The sequence below is a fragment of the Wyeomyia smithii genome, chromosome 1 (assembly GCF_029784165.1).
Source record: "Wyeomyia smithii strain HCP4-BCI-WySm-NY-G18 chromosome 1, ASM2978416v1, whole genome shotgun sequence".
Classification (NCBI taxonomy): domain Eukaryota; kingdom Metazoa; phylum Arthropoda; class Insecta; order Diptera; family Culicidae; genus Wyeomyia; species Wyeomyia smithii.
Window position 1 is genome coordinate 131,364,072 of NC_073694.1, and position 18,935 is coordinate 131,383,006.

The window sequence follows — 18,935 nt, forward strand, 5'->3', positions numbered from 1 at the left end:
GCTAGCCAAGTCAGCATACCATTGAATCAAGATGACTTTGCTTCGAACAATGTTGCAAACATTTCAGGTGTAGACATTCTAAATTTGTAAACGACTAACATTTGGGATTAAACACCAGTTTCTATATAGCATTTGGAAAAGATGCGTTTTCCGAACAAAAAGTGATTTAAAAAAATAGTTAATCGTAGGCCTTCGATTTTGAAATGAAGAATAAAATACTGCTCGAAATGTAGTAAATGACAGTTTTTTATTCTTCATTTCAAAATCGAAGGACAACGATAAACATTTTTTTTGAAAATTACGTTTTCCTTTGAAATTACACTCTTTCAGCTGATACATAACTTTCAGGAAGCCGTGGAAAACTTGAGGACCCAATTATGACCAAAGTTACAGCGACATTCCAGACGCACAATGAAGAAAGTACATATCTGTGAAAGACTTTTGTGAATGTCATTCCAGTTGTAATAACAGATGATGCACTGTTAACCTTTCTAAACCGTTTATCATTGTATCTGCTAGGTTTTCTTCAATTTTTAATTCAGAGTACCAACTGTTTAGGGCTTCAAAATTTTGCTAAATTTTTCAGCACCTTGTTATTTTTAAAGTTTGACATATGGCGCTCTGACAAATTTATTTTTTTGATGATGAATATTTCAAATTGCTTTTGTATTCAAAATTTGAGCAATTTTAATTTTAAACGTATACCAGAAATAGGTTTATTTATTTTATTTTGTTCAAATATAACATCTCCATATTTAGTTGTTTCTTTTTCTCTCCTTTTTATATTTGCAGAATACTAGATAATAATGAAATTTCACACATTTATGGAGATGCATTCAACGGCTCGCAAGTGGCCAAACTGTAAGTTTTATCATAGATCGAACTATCGATTATCATCATTATGATTAGATTTCAATGAACCAGTTTTTTTTTTGTATTTTTTTATTCAGGAGCCTAAAACTCAATTTTAAGCTAAAACATATTGATCGTAGAGCTTTTGCTGGGATTCAAAACATCAGAGAACTGTAGGTATATTGATGCATTGGTTTGTAGAACATGAACACTGGTTATGGTCATGATGTCACAGTATTTTCCTAATATCATATTCGTTAGCATATTATTGCGTATGGTTGCGTTTATAATGATATCTAGTGTATGTTATTACTTGTGTATCGTTCTGCGTTTATTTTCTCGAAATTAGTTTTGTTTTATTGTCCAAGTAGCTAACACCCTAACGAACTTTGTAGATATATTATCACAATTGTAGATAGAAACTTTATACTTTTAAAGTTATTTCAAACGAACAAAAAAGATGGCAATAACATTCTAGTTTTATGTTATCTATGCCACTTTACACCTTCTGTTTTGCCTATGCAGATGAACTAAAATTCGTATTTCGTCAACATTCCTATATTTGTGTTCATCAAAACCAACGACAACAACCAAAATCATATCGAATTTATTTATAATTCGCCTATACCTTCAGCGACCTTTCCAGTACGGCAATCGAAGCGATGCCTTCCGATGGGCTTAACGATCTTGAGACGCTTCGAATACAAAACACCCACTCACTCAAAACAATCCCTTCGGTTTATAACTTTAAGGTAAGCATGCCGTTATGTTTTACTATCATCATCAATTAAAACTTGTTGACGTTGGTCCAATTAACGATTTATTATTCTCCGTTGCTCGAAATAACTTCACGCGCACAGAATTTGCAAACCGCGTTCTTGACGCATTCTTTTCACTGTTGTGCGTTCAAGTTTCCCGCTCGCCATGACCCAACAGGACACGAAGAAGACCTACGGCGGTATTACGAAGAGCAAAAGAAATGCAATGCCGATGGATATCCAATACCAAGCGTCAGCTTAGCAGGACTTGATCTAAAGGATAGTGTAAGTGATGTCTTATTTTGTTTATTTTGGGAAATCGTTCAAATTATTTTATATTATTGTTAGGGGCCTTCCACTTTCCACAACTTATGAGGGGTACGCAAATGTTGACGCTTGTCCACGAAGAAGGGGAAATAATGAAAATGTCCACGTGGACACGTTTTTTTTCTAAAAAAATTGGAAATCTGACAAAAAAAAAACCAAAATTGTTGTCTATATGAGAGATAAATTTAAGATCATTGTATTTGTATTCTCTTCATTTTGTTTTTGGAAAGTTCTTTAGACATGTTGAGCACATGTTTCATATATCTCGGGTAAAATGAGATATTTTTTTTGTTTCTATTTCAAGCAGTAAATGTTGAGCTGACGATTACAAAATGTACTAACTGGGGAAATAGTTGATTAGAAATTTACGAAAAATATAGTCCAGCAGGTGGGGGGACTCGAACACACAACTTCTAATCTCCGGTCAGATGCGTTTCCGATTACACCACCGCAAGACGTATAAGTCGGCCTCGCTAAATAGCTATTTTGAATCGCTTGCACACTTTATCGCACGTCAACATTTACTCAGTAGAGAGTATTGTTTGGTGGCTGGCTTTTGTTTCGTAACTCTCACGTCACAGTGGGGTTTACTACAGTCCCTATATTTACAGTCTGGCGGAGTGGTTTCGGGAACCAATTTAAACTGTTGTAACGCGAACCAGTCGTATAGAATTTTCATTGACTGGTTACCGTTATAACAGTTTAAATTGGTTCCCGAATCCACTCCGCCAGACTATAGGGTTTACTGCATCAGTAAGAGATCGAAAAGCGCCAGTCTGTTGCCGTCTCTACCAAGGGATCGTTCAAATAATACATAACGCGCTCAGGGGTGGAGGGGTATTCGTTCGGTTACATTGCATGTGTTGCCACACACATGTGAAATTGCGTTACGTGGGGGTGGGTGGGTATTGAAAATTGCCAAATTCCGCGTTATATAATATTTGAATGGTTCCCAACGGCAACAACTTGACGTGTTGGTCCGTCATGAAATATTTATCCTCCTTATTTTTAATGACTATAATGCAAGTCAAGCTATTTTTATTTCTATTTCAAGCAGTAAATGTGGTGCTGACGATTGAAAAATGTACTAACTAGGGAAAACGGTAATTAGAAATTTACGAAAAATATATTCCAGCAGGTGGGACTCGAACCCACAACTTCTAATCGCCGGTCAGATGCGTTTCCTATTACACCACCGCAAGACGTATAAGTATATTTTTCGTAAATTTTTCGTAAATTTCTAATTAACTATTTCCCCAGTTAGTACATTTTTCAATCGTCAGCTCCACATTTACTGCTTGAAATAGAAATAAAAATAGCTTTACTTGCATTATAGTCATTAAAAATATGAAAGTTAATTTTTTTTTGTTTTTTGAAACTGTTTTGAAGTCTTGTTTGTTGTGAGCTCAGTCGGATCAGTTACGAAAAGTACCGACTAGTTATTTACGCTCGCAGCGCCACCACCGTTGGATAGCGGGTAGACGAACCAGCCAATGGGGCTGCCCTACAGTCCCTGTATTAAAAGTCTGGCGGATTCCGTTATAGGAGCCAATCGAACCGGAGCCGATCGAACATGAAGCTCAAATATGAGGGGAGTATTGAGACCGCGGTTAGCTAAAAGTTAGCCAAATAATTCCCACTGTTTTAATAATGATACAAAGACTACATACGAGACAGTAAATCACTCTTAAAAATTTCAATCAAAATCTGATTTTCTGGAAAAAAATAAAACACGGCAAATAAGCCTTCAAAACATAGTTGAGATTATATTTGATTTATTATCATTTATTGTGTGTTGTGTATAGATTAAATTAGTTCTTAATTTGATTTCAGCTTATGATACAAAGCAACAGGTTACATAAAATCAACAATTAGACGAACATTTAATATTCTAATTTTCAATAAATTTAACAAGAACTGCAACACTGCTTACTATTTTAATCCTATTATCCGGTTGCCAGATTACATGATTTTCTATTAGCCAGACTGTAAATATAGGGACTGTAGGCTGCCCAGAGCGTATCTATTAGCAATACTCAGAGGGAGAAATATGCGAAGAGAGTGTTGTGAGCCAAACGAACATGTCAAAATTCGAGCCAAACGAACAAAAAAGGTAACACATTGAAAGGTATTGCAAAAAGGTTAAATAAAGAATATATTTATTTTTACACGTTTTTCATGTTTTATTGCTGAAACATGAATTCAGAATGCTCCAAAGTTGCTTCATCACAGTGATTTTTAACTGGTGGTTCACAAACCCTTTGTATGATCTACAGAATAATGATGAAAGTATATAAAATTAAACATAAACATAAAATTTAACACCTTCACGGTTTTTGTGATGCACTTTATTATTCCCCAGGACTTCCATCGTCACCATCAGTTATACGAGCCGAATAAAAAAGATAGTGAACATTGCGCTTTGAGAAGAGATCTGGCACCTCTGATATGTGAAACCTAGTTGCCAAATCAACGGTTTTTTTCATCGCTTATCTCTCCCTCTGAGGATCTCTAGTATCTACCTATCAAATATTGTGTAACCGTAACTCAATAAGGTATATACAGGTGAGGAAGATGAAGACATTTGCCTGTATTTAGTAGCACAAACGAAGCAAAAAACACGTATTTTTGGGTTGATACGTAGATCTTGGTCAATGAGCAAATGCCATTGGAAATGATATTCACCAGTTTTTAATAGCGCATTTTCAATTTAGGCATTTTCAACTAAAACTTTCAAAACTTGTAAAAAAATCTACCAAAAAATGTTTTCGCTCCAATGTTTGTGAAGTTCTACGTCATCTTACTTATTTTATTTCAACGACGGCAGAACGATTATCGATCCAATGCCGATTCCGGAATACATCGCCATGTCACTCGGTCTTGGGCTGCTATCGTCTAATCTCCCCTAACACCTATTTCGCGGTCATCCTCGTCGACAGCACACATCCAACGAGAACGGGGCCTACCTCGAATTCGAAGGCCTCTATAGGGGTTTCTGCTTAATATAGTTTTCGCTGGTCGTTATTCTGGCATTCTAGCTACATGTCCAGCCCACTGCAACCTGCCGTGTATTATTCGCTTGACAATATCCGCCGTTTTGTACACTTGGTACATTTCATGATTCCTGCGTCTGCGCCAAACACCATTTTTCTAGTTTGCCGTCAAGGATTGAACGCAAAATCCTACATCAAGAGCTCGCCTCTTTCAACGTCCATGCTTCATGACCGTAGAGGGCCACGGGAAGGAATAATGTTAGTTTAGTACGGGTTTGCAGACAACGGGACCTCAGCAGGTTACTCACTTTACGGCCCTGTTTGCAGCTGCTATCCGCCTTTTTATCTCACGGATAACCTCGTTGTCATTTGTCACTAATGTACCCAGATAAATAAATTCGTCGACTACTTTAAAAGTATCCCTATCTAACACCACCTCAGCACCAACATCCGTCACACTATCACACTACTATCTGCACATTCACATTCATCAGGCTGTAGTTGAAAAATTTGCCCTCAATTCTCAACACGCATATACGGCCACTGATCGACCTCCATCTAATGACACGCTTCATCTGTTTCCCTATGAGCACGAAACCGACTCCCCTTTCTGCTTTCACGCCGCCACTGTAGTAGATGTGGTACTCAAATGAAAACACGATGTATATTTTCCAAAGAAACGCGTTTGTACTCGGGATTGGTAATAGAGAAACACTCAGAGATACTAGAGAAACTTGATCTCGTTCTGACAGTGTAACCGAAGATAGCTCGCTTTGCTTCTATATTAACGCTTCGCAAATCGGACCAGGTTCACTCGGTCGATACAATCGTAATTAATGTGATGGCTACTCAATAAATACCTTTCGATGATTCATGTCGGCCGAATAGCATTTGTATTCTCGTGGAATGTTAATAGACGAACTTTGAAACAACTTCAAATGGTCGAATCCAACCAAATATGGGTATTTTCGGAATCAAATTGATTCGAAGATCAAAATCAGCTATACTATAGCTATAGAGCAGTTGCGAAGGCTTTTACGGTTCTCAAAAGGGAAGTTGCGAGAATTGGACTCCCCATAAACACTGCCAAAACGAAGTACATGGTGGATGGCAGAGAGCGTGGTAGTTCTGCGGGAGTTAGTACTACGGTGGAGATAGAAGAGGGTACTTTCGAAGTGGTCGACGAATTTGTTTATCTTGGTACTCTCGTGACATGTGACAACGAGGAGAGCCTCAAGGTGAATAGATCAGAGAGAAGCAGCCAATACCGAGTTCTGTGGAGACGTATTCTGGATTCGGCATAGAACCTCAACGACCTGTCGCCATGAAACGCAAACGCAATCATGAGTATTTTTAGAAACGGAATGATGCCAAGAGAACTGAAAATGACACCAGATTAACCGAAAGTCACTATATTGAATTTGAAAACGGCGTCTGAAGTCGACTCTTGGTCTCAGGGCACCATTCTAATTTCAGAAATGCACATATTGGGGGGTACTGGACAATTCTAGGTTGTTTCCCATAGCTGGAAGTCGCCATTTTGAAATCCAAACAAAATCGGATTAACTAACATTATAATGCTGCAAATTCATATAATGTTGCCAGTTTATTGCTAGTATGTTTCGAAAAGGCCAACGCGTACTTTTACCCCTTGCGTACTTTTGCTCCTGACTATTCTGTTTTTTTTTTCATTTCCTGAACTTTTATGGGATTTTTTTTAATTAATGGCTTTCTGATCTAGGTGATTTTAAGCTGAATCTGAAATTATTTTTGTTAGTCTTCTGCCGAACTTACTTATTTTAAATCTCTAAATAAACCACAGAAACAAACGTTTTCCAATTTTTCTTTGTGTCCACGTTGACAAAGTTTCTCCTCTTTATCGAGGCGGTTTTGTCAATTCGACCTTTCACGAGGGGGACAAGGGGGTCTGAAATGACGATTGAACTGTCCACGTGAAATGTGGCCGGTCTCTTAGTAATTTAGAAATTTTAAAATTGAATTTGAAACTACAGGATTTAAAGTTTGAAAATCTGTAGCAGACAACATAATCAAATATTATTTTTATTCAAGTGTTGTTTGTGCTGATAATCCATCGATTCACATCTGTTCAACTAAAGAACCAAAAAACGAGACGAAATCTCTTTATTTTAAGTATCGACATCTAGCGGTGGAGAGAACGCATTTTACACTCAAAATTTTATTACATTTATACCATTCATACCTGCTCGTGGTAAAGAATTATTTCGGTCTCTTGTTCTCATACACAACAAAAAAGCAAAAAAAAAACAAACTGTGCGACCTCTCGCCGCTCTCTCGTCGAGAAAATTCTTTGTTCTCTCCGGTACTGGTATAGCGAGAGTGCGTTTTCATGATAATCGTACAGTACCATCCGCATACGCGCAAGGTTTTTTTGTACATATTATTTTAATGAATTTTATTGTTGCTCAAGATTAACACCGAATACCTTGACTAACGACAATCGTTTTTTTTACATAGTAGAGCAAAATCATTTCAAATCGCCTGGAAATACGCGAAAATTCAATCGACCATTTTTGATTTGAATGAAACTTTGCACACGTATTTGGCTTAGCAAACTGAGCATTTTTCACAGGTGGAGAGATTTTTGACACCCATGAGTTACATTCTAAAAGGGCGTATGCCTTTTGGCATAGGTTTTATTCGAAGCATTGTAGCCCAGAAACCGTTGGTTGTATAGAAAAACTGTCTGAGAATGAGCTGTAGCGAATCGAAAATGAATCATAAAAAAAATGTCCACTGTACAAAAAAAAAATTGTTTGACCAAAAAAATTAAAAATAAACATTAAATTTCAATTTAAAAAAAAGAGTTGAATTTTTTTTGATTTTTTTTTCAAAGAAACTTGATGTTAAAACGCAACTTCAAAAAAAAAGTCCAGGATGGAGAAATGAAAAATAATTTTTTTTGGGTAGATTTTTTTTTTGAAAATTCTAATTCAAACATTTTTCAAAATATTTGTATTCTAATAATTTTAAAATATGCAGAGAGTCATTTTGAATCTAAAAGCTCTTGGTAGTAAGTTTCTAAAGGCATTGGTTTTTAAGTTATTTCCAATTTAAGCTCGAAAAATTATAATTATTTAGGAAAATACACGTTTTTCTTAATTTGTCCATGGTTCTCCAGCAAAAACCATACGTTCATTGAAATGCTTGATCAAAAATATATAATTCATTCTTTGACAACAAAACGATTGGGAGAACGGTTCTTAAGAAAAGAGTTAAATGTTCTAAGTGATATAAATATATATAAGAATCAAATATTTATTTTCGAGTTTTATTTTCTTAGGAACATATTTTTTTAATGACATAGATACTTTACAGAACTAGTTTCACCTTATATTTTATATACATCATAAGTAAATGATTCGTCATCTTTTGAAAACAGCTTCGTTTGTATCTTATTTTCTGAAATTGGAACAAAAGAGTAATACTTTTGTGTGGCAGCTATTATTATAGATTTTTTGAAAATATTGCTCCATTCTGTTACTCCTTGTTCATATTCTTCATATGATACCCAACTAAATGACATTTTTGATGAATTTTCATTACTTTCCTGATTAGACCAATCATACAATTCTTTTGCGCTTGTAATGGGATGTTCATGTTCTTTAGCTAAACTTGCATTTCTTGCCATTCGTTTTAATGTGCCACCAATTGCATCGCATGGGCCTTTACCATGAGAAGTCGCAAAAAAATGCCACTCTGCATCGACGTTATATTTTGTTTTGAACTTGCAAAGACTTGCAAAATTTATTCTATTTTCATATTGTGAGGCAGCTTCATCAGACATAAATGTCGCTTTTTTCGACTGTATTGTTGTTTCCAAAAACTCATTAATTTGGCAATGAACACTTGAACCGCAACAGTATCATGATGGACTACTTCCGATATTATGATGAAGCTGATATTCTTAAGTGTTCCAGATTCTGAATAGTAAACAACGAAGGGATGAATGGTGACTTGACTATCATTCCAATAACTACACGAATCACAAATTGATAAAGACGTATTAAAATGAGCTTGACTGTTCAATATTTTTAATTTTGCAATAACGTTTTCGTTTAATTTGCGTAAGCTTGATGAGCATCGATGATCAGGAAAGGGTTTACAGCATTTGGGCTTGGTGTATTTCATTTTCACTTTATTCATCTTCACAAAATGCAAACTGTTACTAACACATCTGGAGTAGTGCAATCGTATTTATATACGAAAACAGATATTATAGGTAATACAGTAGTTGTTGGTTGCGTACTTTACAAACAGTTATTATTAGTAAACAAGTAGGTAGTGTTGCACGACAAACATATTTTTTTATAAAACATTCGGCAAGGGGAAACGTGTAGGTAGGCTAAGGTTTAGCGCTTGAGTTATTTATCCAATCGTTTTGTTGTCAAAGAATGAATTGTATATTTTTGATCAAGCATTCCAATGAACGTTTGGTTTTGCTGGAGAACCATGGGCAAAATAAGAAAAACATGTATTTTCCGAAGTATTATTAATTTTTCGAGCTTAAATTCAAAATAACTCGAAAACCGATGCCTTTAGAATGTTTACTACCACAATCTTTTTGATTCAAAATGACTCTCTGCATCTTTTAAAATCATCAGAATACAAATATTTTGAAAAATGTTTAAATTAAAATTTTCATAAAAAAATTAATCTACCATAAAAAAATTATTATCATTTATCCATCCTGGACTTTTTTTAAAAGTTGCGTATCAACATCAAGTTTCTTTGAAAAAAAAAAAATAAAAAAAAAATTCAACTCTTTTTTTTTTAAATTGAAATTTAATGTTTATTTTTAATTTTTTTTTGTCAAAAAAATTTTTTTTTGTACAGTGGATATTTTTTTATGGTGCATTTTAAATTCCCTACAACTCATTCTCAGACAGTTTTTCTATACAACCAACGGTTTCTGGGCTACAATGCTTCGAATAAAACCTATGCCAAAAGGCATACGCCCTTTTAGAATGCAACTCATGGGTGTAAAAAATCTCTCCACCTGTGGAAAATGCTCAGTTTGCTAAGCCAAATACGTGTGCAAAGTTTCATTCAAATCAAAAATGGTCGATATTCGACCATTGGTCATTTGGCGCGATCTTGCTCAGTACCTAATGTCGCAAGCAGTGCTGTGTATAGCGCGTCTAATATGCATTACTCGGAATGTTAGGTCTAATGAACGGTACAAGAAAAAAATTATTGCCGTTAGTCGAGAAATTCGGATTCGAATCCCAACGAAAATATTTAGGTAATTTAACTAACTGCTTGAAATTGTTTCAACAGTCGCGGGGTGTACAATCCAAGACAATTTGTTTAGCAATGTTTGAATGGTTGAGAGATTTTTAGTTTAGTTTTTTCCATTCATGTTGATTGCGAATGGTTACTGCATTTCCGCTTGAAAATCTTTTGAATGCGGTCCTGTCTAAACTTGATTTTGATAAATTCAAGACCACCTTTTCGTCTGATAATTGAAGCAAATAAAGAATAGATGTTGTTGCATGTTCAAACTATTCGAGCAAACTGTTTCAACGATGTACTGTAAAATCAATGTAGGATAAAACAGTGAAAAACAAACGCGAAAGCGTAGGCTAGGATTTGTAGCAGAGTTTTGTTCGAAGTTACATATCTGTTCTGTGAACGAGTTTTCACGTGCAGATAATTTTTCTGGTTTAACACTCCATTTTTACTGTCCCTTGTGATTATTGTGTTTTTTCAATTGTGCTGTTTAAATAAGCATTCCGATGCCAATGGAATGCTCCGCAAAAATTTCACCTTCGAATTTAGTTTCGCGGTAGGGTCTAATAGTTTTGTCTCCTTCTTGTCGAAGGAGTTATTTGAAGAAAATTCAAAGTGCGATTACTAGACGACGCTGAGTGTTTTTTTCCCTAATATCGCAGAATTAACGTTACGATTGTTGCTGCCATTCGTGTCGACTCATTAATGTAAATCAGGATTTTCTGCAATGTTGCAGATGAAAACTGAATATCGAAACAGACAGGACATTGAGAATAACGTAAGGTGTGCTTTGTCAACAACAACTCCAAGAATCAAGATGTTTCTTTCATTGTGTCGATAGAGGGCGGAAACGCTCGTATAGACAGTCAAAAGGGGGTACATGAACTAAAGAAGATTGAAAACCACTGCCATAACTCAAACGACCGCGAACAAACAAAAAAAAACTTACAGATCATGTCATATTGGGAGGTAACAAGCTTCAATTCATTTTACTAACAAGCATGAAACCTTGGGAAACTAAATCATGCTGAATAATATGCTTTGTCAGTAAGTCTCACTGGTTCTCGAAAGTAAACCAATCAATTACGGGAATTATAATTGCTTCTTGAATAAAGCAACTACTCAAGCTGTTCGTTTCACTGCTTCACGAAGTACGACTGCAATGACGTATATCATATTTTTGGAAAATGCTGTTTGAAAGTTTCAGTTGTTCAACACTCGATTTTTGGAACCTAATAATGATAGTTCTATAAATACCGTGCTAAAGTCAGATTGAAAGAAAGGGCTCGATCAGTGATATTAGAAAAGGTTGTTCGCACGACAACATTCAGTAGTCTGAGAAAGCAGCAAATTTGATTCGATCCAGTTTCAAACCAGTATATATTTGTTGTGTAATAATTAGAGTTAGTTTTTTGTCCTTAATGAGAACGAACGTTTAGTTACCCGGGAATAATGTTAAGCATTTATTATATCAAACCTACGACCATCTAATCCGTTATTTATTGATTTTGTGTAAATGGCAGACGGTGCACACGGGTGAGCAGATGCCCGTTCAGAATGTTTCCCAGCGCAGAAAACGTTATGCTTCATTAAATGAACCGGGTTTCGGTCGGTTGCGCGTTTTGTCACGGTGAGATTTACGCACTTGTGAAAGCTATAATATGTTACAATTACTTACTGTGCTCTTTCCACAGAAATCTCGCTGATGCTGGTGGATCAGAAGAGGCCACTATACTGAGCTCCTCCGGAAAAGATAGAGTTGCAGAGGAAAGTTTCTTCCAGCCTATTACAGGTTTTCCAGTTGATGACAGTGTTATTCGTGAAGACGTTTCAGATTTGTACTCCGAGGAACCTATTTCGGGAACATTCCATGACACAATTCAACCCATTTCCACGGAGGCGATTTGTGGCAACTTAACACCAACGTACGTTGAAAGTTCATATGTTTTGATGCTTGTAAATAATTGCAAAGACGCTTTGATTTGACAGAAAATTTGATGTAAAATGCTATCCAATGCCAGACGCGTTGAACCCTTGTGAAGATGTGATGGGTTCGCATTGGTTGCGTGGTTCCGTGTGGGTGGTGGTGCTGTTGGCTGTATTCGGAAATGTTGCGGTGCTAGTGGTATTGTTCTCAAACCGGTAAATTCCACATATATCGTTAATTATGGTGCTCATGTGTTCAATATAGAATATTAATTATTGCAGCTCTGACCTTACGGTGCCCAGATTTTTAATTTGCCATTTGGCATTTGCAGATTTGTGTATGGGATTATACCTACTGCTCATTGCCTCTATTGATGCTCATTCCATGGGAGAATATTTCAACTTTGCGTTTGACTGGCAGTATGGTAAGTATTGTTGTACGCGAATGAAAATTAATTTTACTTCTCTATGTTTTAAACGGTATTACGTTTTTTTTTAAAGGAATATAAAATGGTGATGATGGCCCCACATCATAACCTTTCATCGGTTTGAGCCGGTCCAATTATTTAAGTATGATATTATCTAGAATCGGTTATTAATACAGGCACCCTTCAAAAGAACACCGATAATTTGAAAATAAATTTAAAAACCTAAATTAATCCACCTAGCGGTCAGACCTAGCCTTTCTCATTCAAACTTATTATTTGTAAAAATAGATTTACACGAACGCTTCAATCCAATGAATGTATACTCACTCTTTAGGTTCGAAAAAATTGATGTTGTAATCTATACATATAAAAATGCAGTCCGGTCTGTCTGTCTGTCTGAATAAGGCTCAAAAACTGCCGAACCGATCGACGTGAAAATTTGTATGTAGGGATTTTTGGTGCCGATAAAGGTTCCTATGATAGTTTGAGACCCCTCCCTCTTCTGGAAGGGAGGGGTCCTATTAAACATAAATTTCTAAATTAAACATAAATTTCTGCACATCTCAAGAACAAACCAAGCAAGCAAAACCGAATTTGGCATGTGGATGTTTTAAGGAGTAACAAATATGTCCATAATAGTTGGACGCCCCTCCCTTTTCTGAAAGGGAGGGGTTCCATACACATGAAACACAAATTTCTGCACATCTTGAGAACTAATCAACTAAATGGAACCAAATTTGACAGGTCAATGTTTTTAGTGGTAAATAATATGTCCATAATGCTTTGACACCCCTCCTTCTTTTGAAAGGTAGGGGAACTATACAAATTAAACACAAATTTCTACACATCTCGAGAACTAATCAACTAAAAGGAACCAAATTTGGCAGGTGAATATTTTTAGAGGTAACAAATATGTGAATAATGGCTTGACACCTCTCCCTTTTCTATAAGCACAGAAACCCAAGACGGCGACTTCCGGTTTGTGAAAAACAGCCTAAAATAACCAAATACCATCCAATATGAGTGTCTCTGGAACCAGAATGATGCAATGAGCTAACAATTGACCTCAGGCACCATTTTTAATTGCTAAATGGCAACTTCTAGGAAACAGTCGAAAATGACCAAATAATACTCAATATGGATATTTCCGTAATCGGGATGATGCATAGAAACCAAACATTAACCCTGGACACCATTTTGAATTTAAAGATGACCACTTTCAGTTTCTGGAAAACAACCAAATAACCAAATACCTTCCAATATGAGTATTTCCTGTGTCAGATTGATGCCAGGAAATCTGCTGAAAATGACCGAATACCACCCAATATGAATATATTCAGAATTGAGGCGATGTACAGAAGCCAAAAGTCGAGGATGTTGTCATTTTGATGAAACCAATCATTTCAAACGATTTGTTATTTGACTTTGATCATATCCTATGGCCGATTCGTCGTGCATTTGCAGACTTCAAACACATCGCAAGGAATCAATGAATTTGGATCGTTCAAATAGTACGACACCACATTTAAATTATGTTGAACCACATATATCGATCGAAGCAGGTATAGTTTCAAATAGTTTTTGAATTTCTTTTCTTCCCATAACTTTTGAACCACATACATATCAAATTGTTATAATGTTTGTTTTTTGTAAGTTCGAGGGAAGACTCGTTCGTATGACACTAGTTATGTTCAAATAAGTCATGTAATCTTTGAGATAATAGACTTTCGTAGTTTTATTGCCAATTTCATACATAACGGTTGCTTAAGTTCGATTATAATCAAATGAAATGGGAACGTATAGGACAGCCAAACTTTGAAACCACGTGTTCAATCATAATTCATCAGTTAACCCTTAACTAGCCCGCTCATCTGATAATAACATTAATCAATTCGGTTGTGTAGTTTCTGAGATAATGAAGTTTCGTGATTTTCACATTTCGGTACATTACAGACGAAGTTACAGCTCGATTAGAGTAAAATTCAATAAGGTGTTATGAGGCAGCTAGACCTTTCATTTGACACCAATTTTGTGGAAATCGGGTCAGCCATCTCTGAGAAAAGTGAGTGAGTCCAAGTAATCTTCGGAATATGTTCCTTTTCATAGCTGGATTTCACATTTTTAAACATAACAGGAAAAGTAATAGACCGATTGCAAAACAAATCAATAGGGTCTTAAGGGACAACTAGACCTTCCATTTGACACTGATTTTATGAAAATCGGTCCAGCCATCTCTGAGAAACATGAGTGAGATTAAACAGTCTTCAGAACACGTTTCTTTTCATAACTTTTAAACCACCAATTCAATCTTTATGAAATTCAAAAGTTAAGGGTTTTTCAGGTAGCCCGTTTATTAGAAATTTTGTTCAAATCGGTTGTGTGGTTTCAGAGATAATGATGTTTCATGATTTTTACATTTTGATACATAACCTCTAAACTATTAGTCCGATTGCAATGAAATTGGATAGGGTCTTATGGGACAAATAGACCTTTCATTTGCAATTAATTTCATGAAAATCGGTCCAGCCATCTCTGAAAAAAGTGAGTGAGAATAAAAATCTGCACATACACACACACATACACACACACACATACATACAGAAAATGCTCAGCTCGTCGAGCTGAGTCGAGTGATATATGCCATTCTGCCCTTTGGAGCACTTTTATACTTTCGGATTTGCAAGTGATTACTATACCTTTCTAGGAGAAAGGCAAAAAAACGATTTTCCAATAACATAATTGATCCAAGGTTCATTCAGAACGTTTCCAACCAGTGAATTATCTGAACTTGGTTAGGAATTGAACCTAACATTTAGGAGCATTATCTAATCAGAATTGGTTCTGGATATAAAAAGCCTTTTAAACTCTGCCATTATTGTTACTTCACATTTTACCTGTCTTGGCATTGCATTGAAAAAGTTTATTACTTTGTACACCAGAGAGCTCTGTGACCTTCCAATTAAAAAATGTGGTGTTCTCATCCGTGATTCTAGTGTTGTGCCTACTAAAATCACCTCCCCTATCAACTCGATTACAGGAAGCAGCATATTATTAAAAAATTTATACAGCCAAGTTTTTTACGCGGGTTGGTTTTCGCAATAACTCAGAAACGGTACAATATATTGACCTCATTCCAATTACGTTTTCCGTTTTAGGACAAAAGTAATGATATATCAGTTTTTAAAAAACTCACAATTTTTGGTGTAAATACTGAAAATTTAGAATATTATATTCTGGCCTTTAGACTGACCACTATAGTGGTGATTCGCTCGTTGGGTGTTCGTTAGTTGGGTGTTCGCTAGTTGGGCCGTCACCCAACTAAAAAGCACTCTAATGTCAGAATTCAACGTCATTCAAATGCATTTTAGGGGTCTGAAAAGTGAAAAAAAATTATTAAAAAAAAATTGTATCATTTATTGTTAAGTAAAATTTATGAACATATTCAGTTATTACCCTTATTCCATTCAGTATTGATAAGTTTGTTCCTCAGCACTATTAGCTGGACAATTCATGCAAATCATCTCTGACATAATCAATCGCGTAATTTAGACAGCACATGTTATACATCTACAACATTTTGCGTGTAATTCAAAGATTTATTGTTTGGTTTTTCGTTCTTTTATTTCTTCAACGCCTTCACCGGACATATCCAGCGTCGCGGTACATTTCTCTTAGGCAAGAAGCAGTGATGTGCTTGCGCTTTATCAAAGTATTTACCAAACACATGAATTATTTATTATTATCACAGAAGCAAGACAGAAGAGCAAAGTGTATTTTCTTTGACATACTTTTACCGCTACAAAATTAGGATTTTTTTTTCAAAGCAGAAAGGAAACAATCAATCGGCGCTCCCCTGTTAAAAATTCGCCCAGCTGTCAGTTCACCCAACTAACGTACACGATTCGCTAGTTGGGTGGCAGTCGTGTTCCAACCAACGGATTCCGGCTGTATCATACTTAGTCGAAGTTCAAACATTTTGGGACAGTTTGCTGCGTTATATTTTTAACTCAAGTTAGTCTTTTTCTGCGGTTCTTTACAAATTTAGAACGTATCCCTTGCGTAAAAAAACTTGACTGTATAGAAACATCATTGTCAAATTCATGCAAGTCATTTACTTTAAAACTAATCATTTTCATTTGAATGTTGAGTGTAAAATAAACAAAATAAAAAATATACACGTCGCTTCATGGAAAGCAATGCGTCCAGCATAAAACTCGAGGAAGTGTATCTATTACATCCTAATATCAATCGTATTACTTTTTTTTGCTAGAATGAACAAAACAGTGTCACCGGCAAATAAATTTATATCACAAAACCGTTAAACTCGCTTCATGCCATTGATGTAAATTATAAACAGAATGGGCCCTAAAACACTTCCTTGCGGTACACCAAGTGTATTAGCAATGAAATCCGCAATCATCAAAACGGGTCTTGTGAGTTCCTGCATTTAAGTTTTTAAATTGATACCACAGCGCTTCAATGTTTGCAACCATAAGGACTCAGAAATTGTTTCAAAATTGCCGATCAGATTCAAAAATACATCAAGAATAGTTTCTTTAGACTCGATTTTTTCTTTCCATTTTCCCAATACAAAATTCAAAGCAAAATCACAGGAGTATTCAAGATTGCACTGGGATTGCCAAATCGTTACTATTTCAATAATTATAGATGATATCCATTATTTAAAGTTTGAAGGTCGTTTTTTGAAGTAAAAACTGTCTTTTCTCCGCGGAGTGAGGTAATAAATACACTGAAAATACGAGCTGTAAAAGCTGTTTCACATTCTGTAAATTAGACGGCTGGTACAAATTTAAATTGCTACTATCCAGCACAGATTGCTCACTTGAATTGTCAAAAAATTATTAACCTTCAAAAATTTGTTTATTTGCCTTGAGAAAAGCATTTTGCTGCTCAAAATTGGATTTGCTGATGGCAACCTTTATGCTGCCTCAGTAATGGGGCAATAACGGCAGTCTGACGACACACGCTGAGAAGCGAGAACCGCGCTGCTCCTGAGATATGTTGACCAACCACCGGGCAAGTTATTTGTTAAGCGATTTCGTTTGCTCGCTGTTGCGTGTTGCATCGTGTTGTAACTGAGCAGCTGGGAGACGACGAAATTCTGTTCATGCTGATTGATTGAATCGACTTCAAGATATTCCTGTAAAGTCGAATTAATCACCTTTGTTAAGGCGTTCAAACCATTCTGTGCCGAACACGCATCAGTATCGGACGTGTTTGGTGATCGCTCCGATAGAATATTAAACAAAAGACGCGTGAGCAAGTGTTGGCATTGTTTGCCTGGTCGAGTGAAGGTTCAAGGTCGCCCGCCTTTGTGCAACTGTTTCGCATCGTGGCTGTTTGCTGGTGCGTAAGCCGATTTGGCTGCTAAGTGATTTGTGCTACAGCAGTGGACGAGAATCTCTACACAAAAGAGGAAAAAGAAGAAGCCAACAGTTGACAGCGAGTTGTGTCGCTGTGCTGAGTGATCGCACACCCGGCTCGCTGCTGGCGGCTGTTTGGAGCTGCTGTATTGGTGCTGCTGGCGGTAACGGCTGCAGCTTCGACCGTTCGGACAACCAACCCTGCTGAAGGGAGAAGTAAAGAGGTACGTGTTCTGTCGGCGCTAGTGCGCTAGATTTAGCGCGATGGATGTAGATCCCTCGCCTCCCGTGCTACCATCCCCGAACCCCTCCGACCCTGTCCCTCCTGCCAACCCTTCCTCTGTTAATTCTCCAGTCCTCCCCTCGCGCCTCGCGGCTTTACCCGGACGGATCTCAGGGCAGTTTTACTGTTTTCTTTCGGCCAAAAGCAGGACCGAAATCGAAACCGTTAAACATCCTGCAGATTTCGAAAGACCTGACGGAGGGGTACAAGGCCGTGACCGAAATCTCCAAGGTCAGACCCAACAAGCTCCGTGTCGTGGTCAGCGACCTGGAACAGGCCAACGCTTTTGCTTGCTCCGAGCTTTTCACACGCGAGTATCGCGTTTATATACCCGCACGAGACGTGGAGATCGACGGTGTCATAACCGATTCGAGTCTGTCGGTAGAGTGTATCTTGGCAAGCGGTTTAGGCTGCTTCAAAAATGCTTTGTGTCACGACGTAAAAGTAAACATCATAGATTGCAAGCAATTGCGGTCTGTGTCTCTTGTCAACGGCACAAAAGTGTACACTCCGTCAGACTCGTTTCGTGTTACGTTTGCCGGATCTGCTCTCCCTAGCCACGTCTCGATCGATCGGGTTTGTCTGCCTGTGCGATTGTATGTACCCCGTGTTATGAATTGCACCAATTGCAAGCAGCTAGGCCACACAGCCGCCTACTGCTGCAATAAGGCACGATGTAGCAAGTGTGGAGAAACTCATGCGGACGATTCTTG

At 36.9% G+C, this 18,935-nt stretch overlaps 1 protein-coding gene across 6 annotated transcripts in view; it reads left to right on the top strand.

The window, feature by feature from the left end:
• The window catches only part of LOC129729364 (lutropin-choriogonadotropic hormone receptor), a 135,242-nt gene that overhangs the window by 99,304 nt on the left and 17,003 nt on the right, over positions 1 to 18,935 (top strand). For all 6 annotated transcript variants that reach the window (XM_055687891.1, XM_055687925.1, XM_055687906.1 and 3 more), the window contains 8 exons: positions 793 to 861; positions 951 to 1,025; positions 1,487 to 1,604; positions 1,713 to 1,895; positions 11,725 to 11,831; positions 11,896 to 12,126; positions 12,191 to 12,343; positions 12,410 to 12,552. In XM_055687891.1, the coding sequence (XP_055543866.1) occupies positions 793 to 861; positions 951 to 1,025; positions 1,487 to 1,604; positions 1,713 to 1,895; positions 11,725 to 11,831; positions 11,896 to 12,126; positions 12,191 to 12,343; positions 12,410 to 12,552 (1,079 nt within the window). The remainder of the gene's footprint in view (positions 1 to 792; positions 862 to 950; positions 1,026 to 1,486; positions 1,605 to 1,712; positions 1,896 to 11,724; positions 11,832 to 11,895; positions 12,127 to 12,190; positions 12,344 to 12,409; positions 12,553 to 18,935) is intronic.